The sequence below is a fragment of the Somniosus microcephalus genome, chromosome 22 (genome assembly GCF_052327205.1).
Source record: "Somniosus microcephalus isolate GS21.2 chromosome 22, FLI_Smic_1.0, whole genome shotgun sequence".
In the NCBI taxonomy this organism is placed as follows: Eukaryota; Metazoa; Chordata; class Chondrichthyes; order Squaliformes; family Somniosidae; genus Somniosus; species Somniosus microcephalus.
In genome coordinates, this window is record NC_141008.1 from 2,336,126 (window position 1) to 2,346,898 (window position 10,773).

The following is a 10,773-nucleotide window of genomic DNA, read 5'->3' on the forward strand; positions in this document are numbered from 1 at the left end:
GCAGACACCGCGTGCTCCATCTCCAGGGCCACCCAGGGATGAACATGGCCGCGGAAGAGAGGTGGGCCGAATGACCCCCTGGACCGCCCGCTGCCTGGACCAGTTAATGGGCACTTTGGCCAGGCCCAGGAGCAGTCCCACAAGGAGGTCCCCGACCTGCCCGCTCCCCTCCGCACCGGGTGGCCGTAGATCAGGAGAGTGGGACTGAAGTGCAGCCAAAAATCGAGGATCAGCCCCTTCAAATAATGGAAGAGAGGCTGCAACCTCTCACACTCGGTATAAACATGGACAATCTGGGTCTGTGGGAACGAGACAAGTTCAGCGTTTCTTTATTGATGAACTGAAACAGAATATAAGGAAAGAAACATGTACAGACTCTTAAAGAACAGACATTGTGTTCAACCGATGTAAATTTAATCATACTTTACAACTTCAAATAAATACACATCTATATTTTGTTAAAACACAGTTCCCTCCACTCAAGGAGCAGAAAACACAAGGCCCCAATATCTCCGTGTGCCCCGTGGGAATGCGGGTTCACATGGGGAGCCCGTGGGCCAATCAGACCATTCATTTACTGCGGGTTAAACAGGGGATAAAAAGGGGGAGTCGGCTCTACAGCCTCACTTACCTGGGAGCCTCGCTTGTTAGAATGGAGGGGCTGCGGGTTCTGGGCTTGTTCTTTCTTACAATCTGTTCATCTCAGCCGCCCTCTCTCCTTCTCCCCGCCGATCAATGTTGGCTGTCTCCCAAATTCCGCCAAGACTGCGGGTTTGGGGGAATTGAAGGCAGTGAGTGTGTGCGGAGAGGCTGCTGCTTTGATGCCGGGAGCCGGGATGTGCCGCCGTGTTTCTATTCACTCCACAATCTGCCAGGTGGGTGTATTCTCGGCTCGCCTATATTCTGGGCCAGGGCTTCCCAGAACCAGCCGCAATCCAACTGCACTGGGGATTCCCTGGACAGTAGCCTCGCTCCTCCTGTCCTGAAACATCAGCTGGAGTCTCCAACCTCTCCAGTCCGGGAGCTGGCGGGTTTAAGAACTGTGTTCAGTTCTACAGTTTTGAAAGTCTGATCATTGAGATCCTGACCCACGATCTCTCCTTCCTTCTCTATGCGACTTGGGACTTCTGATGGTTGAATTGCGCCCCAGGATAGGAGGGCAGAGTGAAGATCAGTCCCTGGCTGGCACTGACCAGACAGGCTGTGGATTTGATGCAGGTCTTGTGTAACCAGTCCAGTAGGGATGGAGTTGGTGAACCGTCTCCATTAGATGGAGAATTGGGGAGTGGATGGGGAGAGAAGGAAACTAGAAGCTGGTGCTGAGCTGGGCGGAGTTTCTCCCCCTCCCGGTAACGGTTCCCTTGCCATTCCCCGTGCAGCAACTAACCGCCTTTCATTGACTCTCTTGCAGTGTGCACCAAGGATGGGCGGGTCCTGATCGCCATCTCCAAGGATTTGACGCTGCCTCCTGTAGACCTGACAACGGTCCATCTGAAGGATGGACACGGAGCGGAGTGCAGTCCGACCGTGGCCTCTGCAGACACTGTGCTCTTTCAGTTCGCAGTCAGTGAGTGTGGCACTACTCAGCGGGTAGGTATTGTGGGCTGGGAGCCCCATCAATGGCTGTCAGTCGGGTGGGAAAGAGGGGGTCTAAAGGGCAATGGGGGCCCTTAAAGACACTACGGGCTGTATATTGAGTTCCGGCGCAGTTCCGGCGTTGAACTCCGGCGCTGGGAAACTTTAGCGCCCGCCGGAATTAGCAGCCCAGCTCGCCGATATTCAGTTTTTTCTGGCCACTTTTCTGGCGAGCGCTGAAATAGGCGTTGGCGCCTCTGTTCAGGCGCTATTCCAGCGATGCTGCGTTTTAGCGCTGTTTTCCGGCGCAGCGCAGGCGCGATCATGTGAGAGTGTCAGCAGACAGGCACACGCTGTAGAGCTCTTAAAGGGGGAAGGGTGAACTTTGCCTGCAGCCACACCTTGCATGCTGCAGCCGTGGAAGTAGGCCTTTGCACTGAATCTTAGAGAAACCTACTGCTGCAGCTGATGGAGGGGGCCCGCGAAAGAAGCCAGCGGTTCTCTGAGGAAGCGCTGGATGTGCTCCTTCGCGCAGTGCGGAAGAGACGCCGCATCGTCTGCCCGGCTAATGGAAGGAAGGCTCCCAGGAGCCAGTTCAGGGATGCCTGGACAAAGATCGCGCGGAGGGTGTCGTCCAACACCGATGTGCCCAGGAGTGCGGACCAGTGCCGCAAGAAGTTTAACCACCTCTGCCGACTGGTGAAGGTGAGTACCATTTGCACTGTCCCCCTCATTCTTGCATCTGCACCTCCCATTAGGCCCAAAGGGAACTCAAAGGTCTAATGGCCAGGGCTCCCCCCGCTCCAAACGCACTTGCATGTTAATCAGCAGCTCTTTCTGGACTTCTCACACTCTCCAAGCTATTCCACCATGGGAGGGCTCGCACACACACTAACAGGGACCTCACTCTCCAAGCTTCTCCACCATGGGAGGGCTCGCACACACACTAACAGGGGACCTCACTGTACTTAGCCGGCCTCCTTTCTCTTGCAGGGAAAGATGGCGATGAACGCCAGGAGCCTGCGTGCCACTGGCAGAGGCCGTCGGGACTACCGGGAGCTGACAGCACTGGACGAGAGGGTGGTGCACCTCATGCGTCACCCTGTCATTGAGCCTGTGGCGATAGGAGACGCAGACCCTATCTTACAACCCACTGGTAAGGACTTGACTGGGTGCACGTCTCTCCTTGCCCTTGCGCAACCACATGTTCATCCTTCCCCACTGTCCGCAAAAAGCGCATAAATCATCCGTTCACCCTCCCTCCTTGTAGGCCTGTGGTCACTGTAACGCGACACTTGTGCCTTGCTGCTTTCAGCTGCTGCTGAGGAGGATGTGCTCCCTGAAGGCCACGCAGCCAGGGCCTCGGAGGAGGAGGACGTCGCGGGGCAAGAAGATGGCGACACCTCGCCGGCACCAGCAACACCAGCAGCAGAAGCCACTGAGGGGGAGACTTGTGCCGTTCCGGAGAGCCAGCGGGAGGAGGGGGAGGGGAGCCCCCAGGCTGGACCTAGTGGAATGGACGCATGGGGCAGGGCTCGGCCGGCACGGCAGCCTTCTCCGCAGACAGGGGAGGCTCATTCGAGCCACGATTGTGACGTCGGCCAGGAGGTTCACGTGCTGACCGAGATGAGTGCGGCGTCGGAGCGCCAGCATGAGCAATTCATGCAGGTGTTCTCGCACATGCCTGACTCCGTGGACAACCTTGCACGAAGCGTGGCGGCATTTGGGGAATCCCAGGCGAGGCTGATGGAGCAATTCTCCGCCGAACACGCCAGGGGGCAGGAGCTCCTTCTTGCCTCGCAGGAGAGGCTGCTCCATCAATTTGAAGCCGCAGAGCAGGCCAGTCGCCAGCTGAGAGGTGTGGGCCAGACTGTGGCACGGCACTTGCGTGCACATGGCCGAGCAGTGGGGAATCTCGCATCTGCCACCCTTGCCCTGGTGTGGATGCAGCGACAGGCCAGCCGCCAGCATGCTGCCGCACACCGGGCTGCCGAACACCAGATTGGCCCGATAGCTGCACGTCCGGGACGCCCTCGTGCAGGCCGACCCGCCAGGGCTTCCGGCGACACGACCTCCCGGCCTGCTGACCCTTCCCCAAGCCTCCCCACAGACTCAGGGGTCAGCTTGAGGCGCAGCAGCAGGACGGGCCGGGGACAAAGACGCATGGCCCCAGACTCAGCCTCTCGCCAAGGGGCTGTGACAAGCGATTTATCCGGCTCTGGGGGGCATGGTGCTCCTTAGTGATATGGGGGTGCTTGTGTTGGGGGGCTTCCTTGTTTCTGTTACCCGAATGTTGTGGCAACTTGTTTCTGTTGTCTGGGATGCTCCTCCCCAGGTTGAGTGTGCGACACAAGGTCGTGTGTGTTTTTTGCACTTCTTTTGTGATCTGATGCTCGTGTGGGAAGGGGCGGGGGTTTTCACAATAAATATGTTGATTTAATCACCATGTGTAGGTGTCATGATTGAAAAGTGTGCTGTGTTAACCGGGGTTTGCCACGCCGAATGTCCCCTCGGCGTCTAGCCATGCCTGGCCCTATCTCAATTCGTCCGCGCGCCCTTTCCAAAGCATCTCGGTAGTGAGGGTTGACCCCCCATGCAGGCCCCATAACAACTTTTCCAGCACAACATTCACAGGGATCCAAATGTCAAAACAGTGGCTAGCAGCCACAAATACCTTTCCTATAGTGTCCGAAATCCGTTTTGTCTGTGGCTTGCTATCTGTCCAGAAATGCAGAGCAGTCTCGTCATTGCTGCGAAGTGGCTGGCTTTGATGGTTGAGTGGATGTGCCCTTTAATTAGCGCTCCCCGCATCCCACACGGCCTGTGTTGAGTTGCATTTAACACTTCCTAACAGCGCCACGCCAGAATGGGACGGGCGCGGCTGAATTTCCGGTTTGGGGCGCTCAAACAGCGTTGCGCACGCAGATGACGTCATAAGTTGCGCGCGCAGCTGAACGGGCGCTAACAGTTAGCGCCGGCGCTAAAACACAGGTGAATTTCGGCGTAGGCGCATTACCGGCGCTGAACGGGTGCTAAGCTGCTAGCGCCGTAATTTTGGCGCTAAAGACTGGCGCTAACACTTGAATATCCAGCCCTACATGTGATCAGGCAATGGCAGACTTGCTCAATTGCTATGCAATCAGTCTACTCCTGTTCCTCTGTAATGATGGTCTTCTGTCTCTTGTAGCTGGACGGGGTGAACGTCGTCTATGAAACGGATGTGTTGGGTCAGTTTGAGATCTTGGATGGAGCTTTGGGATCGGTGACCCGGGACAGCCCCTTCAGGTGAGACTGGGAGCACATGGAGCGGGTAGAGAAGGTGAGGAGCTGAATTCTCCAGCCGTGTCCGTTCTCTTGCAGGCTCCATGTCCAGTGCAGTTACAAGGGGAGCCAGGAGTCTGAACTGCAGGTGAAGCCCCGAGTTTACAGCCTTTCTCCGCCACTGCCTGCCACTGAGGCCGGGATCCTGGTTCTGGAGCTGAGAATAGCGAGAGGTAGCGAGTGCTGCTGATGGTTAGTGTCCAACTTCAGGCTCTCTCTCCAAATAGTGGCCGTCCTTCATCTTTCTCTTTCCAGATGGTGGCTACCGGAGCTGGTACGTGGCCAGTGACTACCCGATCCTGAGTGTGCTCCGGGACCCCGTGTTTGTGGAGGTTCGAGTCCTGAACCGAAACGATCCGTCCCTTGTGCTGGTGCTCAATGACTGCTGGGCGACCCCCACCCCCGAGCCGCATTCGGGGCTCCGATGGGACCTCCTGGTGGGCAGGTAAGGCAGCGAGTGAGGGACCTTGGGGCAGGCTGGTGATTGGGGAGGGGGGGCGACATGGACTGGGTGAAGGAACGGCCGATAATCAAACCAATCTGAGCTCCAGGTTGACGATTGGTGACTTGAATGGACTGGTTTCTTTATCTAGTCTAATCTTGGGACTTTGCTTTGATGTGCCACTGTAACTCTGTAGTTGGGAGTTCCAGGTGTCCTCTCCATAAAACCCGCTCTTTCTCTGTTCCAGGTGCCCCTTTCCTGGTGACAATGACAAAACCCGCCTCCTCCCGGTAGACGCCGCTTCCCATTCGCCATTCCCAACTCGCCATAATCGGTTTGTAGTCAGCACTTTCGCTTTCTGGGACCGAGTTTCGGGCCGGGCTCTGAGCGGGGAGGTGAGTTTCCTTCAGTCTTTCTCTCTGGCTCTCTTGGTTGAACTTGTTCCCTGGGTCTTGCTCACAGTGAGGAGGCCCCTGTTGACCCTTAGACTGTAGAAGCATGAATCTCTTGACTGGGAGCTGTGGCACTGACCAGACCGCACTGTCTCTTTCCAGGTTCACTTCCACTGCAGTGCTGAGGTTTGCTTCCCTTCCACCCGAGAGAACTGCACAGCTCCCTGCAGCCCCAGTAAGTAGCTGGGATCTGACTAGAAACTGTACCTTGATGGGGAGGGGTGGGTGTGGGGCATCTGGACACTGGGCTCACTCAGCAAGGGCCCAACACTGGGCACAGGAGCAGTGTCCTCAATCTGCCCGCTCAATTCTATCCCAGTTACAGTCTACAGCAGAATAGTAATCTGGCTCAGCAGCTCTGAGCACATCTTCCACTGGTTCTGAATGGAATCCACCTCTGGCCTTGAACTTTGATCCAGCATCCTGCTGTCACCGGGAGTTCCATGGTGGAACCGAACTGATATCTGCCCAGGTCTCCCCCGCCACCAATGTGTGTATGTCCAGAGTAACCACTGGTGAAACTAGTGCTTAAAACGGGTCTCTACCAGCCCCCCCCCCCCACCCCCAGCAGACCAGACTGACCTTTGCACCTCAACGACTGCAAACCTTGCTGGGTTGAAGCGGGTCCTTCTGAGAATAGGGAGTGAATCTTAGTCTGACAGTGCGGGCACCGTATTTAACTGCAGTCCAATCTCTCTCTGGTACTCACTGGCCGAGGGTTTTTGCATTGGGCCATCGGATTGACCATCTGATTTTGGGGCTTCAGACAGCTGAACATTGAATCGCCCACCTTGAACTCTTGTCTCTGTCTCCCCCAGAGAGGCGAAGAAGTGCCGATGACCGGGCTGGGTCCTTGGTGACTGCTGATGGAGCCATCACTTTCCTGGAAGATGAGAGATTGGCTGCTGGGATCCACCAGGAAGAGAAAGGTAAAGGAGGCCCCTGCTACTGTCTAGTGATGGAGTAACTGGTGCCTATCTAACCCTCCCTTCTCCCCACAGATGCTGCTGCTGATTCCCCCTCCCGTGTTCTTCCTGGAGTAGCGGTTGGGGTAGCTCTGCTCTCCGTGGCCCTGTTGGTCGGGACTGTTGCCATGTGGAAAATGGACCATCGCCGCAGGGTGGGCTCCGAGTGCAGCTCCATGGAACTGTAGATGTGTCTGTTGGACAATAAACTCCTGTTATACATGAAACCTGATCTCGTTATGTTCCAAATTCTGGGTAGATTTCACTGTCCTTTCCTGTGTTAATTGGGTGTCTGTTTTGAGAATCTATTGGGCCGCTTCTCACAGCTGCCTCAACAATTGTGCCTCCCAAAACTGTGCCTGCTGCCCTTGTCCTTCTATGTGGAAGAGGTCGCGGGTTTGGGAGGTGCTGTCAAGGAAGCCTTGGCGAGTTGCTGCAGTGCATCTTGTGGATGGTACACACTGCAGCCACAGTACACCAGTTTCAGCACAATAACCTCTACACTGTCCCATCAGTCACTTCCAGGTCGAGTATGGCACAGGGCTTTGTACCTTGGACTTGCTGTCCAGTGGATGGGAATCTGCTTTTAAAGCTCCCTCTTCAGCATCATCTACCCTATTTTCCATTTCCCACACCAGCGTTCCTAGTAGTCTCCCTAAGGGAGGATTGTAGTGCCACCAGGTTTTTGCTGCACCCATTGGGACAGGCTCAAAATCCCTAATCTTTCTCATGGGACCAGTGTAAGTAGCGGAGAGAAGCTACACCATGGGCAAGGGGGAAGCTCTTGTGAGAAGCGCAGAGAGAATGCTGTTAAAGCACAATGTTTGTATGAAATTTAAAAGTTCAAGCTGAGAATTTGACCTTCAGTGTTTGTCCAGGTGAAGGGGCTTCAGCCTCACTGCCGTATAATTCAGGAACCAATTCCCTCAGAGCTCTGGTGCTGAGTGTCCTGGGCCCCATAAGAGAAAGCTAGGTGTGCTAACTCATTGACCGCCACCCTGCCCACTGCTCCCTAACCCCCCCGCCAGGCTACTGACCATCCAAGTTCCTGCTGGAGCCCCCAGACTGGGGCTACCGGAGGCTGCAGGGTGAAGGACTGATGCTGGTCGCACTGACTGGCAAACAATAAGGGTCCTTGCAGGAAAGGGGCAGACTTACATTTCTGGAGCACCTTTCACAATGTCCCAAGTGATTTACAGCCAAGAGAAGTACTTTTATTTTACAAGTGTTGTCACTGTTGAAGTGTAGGTAACACAGCTGCCAATTTGTGCACAGCAAGCTGCCACACACAGCAATGAGAGAATCTGCTTTCACAATGTAGGTCGAGGGGGTAAATGTGGGGCCAGCGCACCTGGGTGAACTCCCCTGCTTTTGGTTGAAACAGTGCCCTGGGATCTTGTATGCCCACCTGAGAGGGCACCATTAGAGAGATGGCCCCTCCCACAGTGCAGCACCCCCTCAGTACTGCCCTGAAGTGTTAGTCTGGATTATAGGCTTCAGTCTCTGGAGTGGGGCTTGAACCCACAACACTCTGACTCAGGGGTGAGAGAGCTACTCACTGAGCCAAGGCTGACAATAGGGGTACTTGGGACTCGATGGGATTATACCAGGGGAAAGTGTTCCTTTGTGGATATTTGAACCTTTATAGACTTAATGATAAACTGATTAGGACACGATTGGTCTGGTAGAGCACATTCAAGAAGTTTATTTTGGATTAGTTTAGAGTTACAGTCAGTGTTACACTAAATTATTGCAATGTATCAGTAAATGCAGCTGCTGTTAATGGTCTTTCCAACACAAGCCAATCAGCTGCCTGTGAGAAATCGCACCCCGAGATCTGAAATGAACAAATAAAGAGCGTTAGAATTGGCTTCCTCAATTCCAGCAGAAAGAACAGACGTGCCGTCATGCAGGATTTCACCATCATAGCCCAACATCGCAACCACTGCCTCACTTTTGAAGTATTTACACTGGTGCAGTTAAACCTGGCAGTCATTGGTGCACAGCAAGATCCTAAAGTTAACAACGGGATGTAAAACCAGTTGGTCTGTATTTGTTTTGCGGTAGTGGAGAGCAGAATGTTCCCTATCCTTCCAATAGTGTCCTTTACCTGAACCATAAATGGAACCTTCGGCTACGGTCTCATCAAAGAGATAGCACCTCCGACAATGCAGCAGTCCCTCAGTACTGACCCTCCGACAATGCAGCACTCCCTCAGTATTGCCCCTTCCGGAAGTGCAGCGCTCCCTCAGTGCTGACTCGCCGACAGTGTGGCGCTCCCTCTGTACTGACCCTCCAACAGTGCAGCACTCCCTCAGTACTGACTCGCCGACAGTGCGGCACTCCCTCTGTATTCCCCCTTCCGACAATGCAGCATTCCCTCAGTGCTGCCCCTTCCCACAGTGCGGCGCTCCCTCTGTACTGAACCTCCGACAGTGCAGCACTCCCTCAGTACTGACTCGCCGACAGTGCGGCACTCCCTCTGTATTCCCCCTTCCGACAATGCAGCATTCCCTCAGTGCTGCCCCTTCCCACAGTGCGGCGCTCCCTCTGTACTGACTCGCCGACAGTGCGGCACTCCCTCTGTACTGACCATCTGACAGTGCGGTGCTCCCTCAGTACTGTACTGATGTGTTAGCTTGTATTATGGGCTCTCGACTCTGGAGTGGGACTTGAATCCACGACCTTCTGACTGAGGTGCTGAAGACTGAGGCAATCTGATACTTTACCTCTTTGACCAAGCTTTCAGTCCCCCTCCTAATATGATCTACTTTGGCTAAGTGAACATTGGTTTGATTCTGCAATGAGCCATGGGATGATTATCTTCATTAAAGGCACTATATCAAGGCAAGTTGTTGAATTGGACACAAAGGATAAATGTAATACGATGAACAATAAAAATGGGACGTACCAGAAATGATTCACTTTAACAATGTCCGCTCACTGGGACCTTCGACCCATAGACCTCAACCTCACAAAGGGTCAGAATTTTTCTATTTCGTGGGATGACGATAAACACATATTGACCCTCCATTCCATTGCAGGAAAAAGAGAATGTTTTTATATGTAAACTTGAGCCGATCGTTCCACATCTGAAAGAGATGACGTTAAGCACTATCAGCAGTCAAATGCACCTGGCGTTCCAGATTTTTAAGAAAATCCATTCTCTGGCTGTGGGCGTCACTGGCAAGGCCGGTGTTTATTGGCCGTCCCTTGTCCTGAGAAGGTGGCGGTGGGCCTTCTTCTTGAACCATTGCTGTGCAGTTTGATCCAAACTGAGGGCTCGCTGGGCTACTTCAGAGGGCAGTTAAGAGTCAACCAGACAAAAAGAAAATACTGCAGATGCTGGAAATCTGAAATAAAAACAGACAATGCTGGAGATACTCAGCAGGTCAGGCAGCATCTGTGAAGAGAGAAACAGAGTTAATGTTTCAGGTCGATGACCTTTCGTCAGAACTGGAAAAAAGCAGGAAATGGAACAGATTTTTAAGCAAGGGGAGGGGCTGGGAAATGGGGGAGGGGATGAAAGAACAAAAGGGAAGGTCTGTGAAAGGATAGAAGGCCGGAGAGGTTAAGAGACATTCAGAGATATTCAAGGCAAGAGGAGATGGTAATGGGGCAGGTTAAGAAACAAAGGATGGCTCGAGATGAAGTATAAATTGCGCTGGTAGAATGAAAGACAGCGGCCATGTGGGAGAGAAGAACAGGAGGCACAAACAAAAAGTGTGGATAATAAATATATATATGATCGGGGCTGGGGTTATGATCTGAAATTGTTGAACTCGATGTTGAGTCCGGAAGGTTGTAAAGTGCCTAATCGGAAGATGAGATGCTGTTCCTCGAGCTTCCGTGGAACAATGCAAGAGGCCGAGGACGGTGAGGTCTGAGTGGGAGTGGGGCAGTGAATTAAAGTGACAGGCGACCGGAAGCTCGGGGTCACCCTTACGGACTGAACGGAGGTGTTCCCCAATGCGGTCACCCAATCTGCGTTTGGTCTCCCCAATGCAGAGGAGACCAC

General features: G+C 53.8%; 1 protein-coding gene across 1 annotated transcript; it reads left to right on the top strand.

The window, feature by feature from the left end:
- The first annotated feature begins 649 nt into the window (after nucleotides 1-649).
- Nucleotides 650-7,681, top strand: LOC147101987 (zona pellucida sperm-binding protein 4-like). The gene is made up of 9 exons (XM_085964123.1): nucleotides 650-875; nucleotides 1,412-1,590; nucleotides 4,763-4,860; nucleotides 4,936-5,069; nucleotides 5,152-5,341; nucleotides 5,586-5,733; nucleotides 5,893-5,965; nucleotides 6,609-6,719; nucleotides 6,792-7,681. Exons 1-9 carry the CDS (start codon nucleotides 653-655, stop codon nucleotides 6,941-6,943), a joined length of 1,308 nt encoding a protein of 435 aa, XP_085820249.1. The 5' UTR covers nucleotides 650-652; the 3' UTR covers nucleotides 6,944-7,681.
- Nucleotides 7,682-10,773: the final 3,092 nt, after the last annotated feature.

Excerpts from the sequence above, each read along its gene's own strand:
- LOC147101987 (XM_085964123.1), top strand. The coding sequence starts at position 653 with ATGGAGGGGCTGCGGGTTCTGGGCTTGTTCTTTCTTACAATCTGTTCA. Across the intron at positions 1,591-4,762 it reads AGTGTGGCACTACTCAGCGG|CTGGACGGGGTGAACGTCGT; the intron begins GTAGGTATTGTG and ends TGTCTCTTGTAG. Across the intron at positions 5,342-5,585 it reads TGGGACCTCCTGGTGGGCAG|GTGCCCCTTTCCTGGTGACA; the intron begins GTAAGGCAGCGA and ends TCTCTGTTCCAG.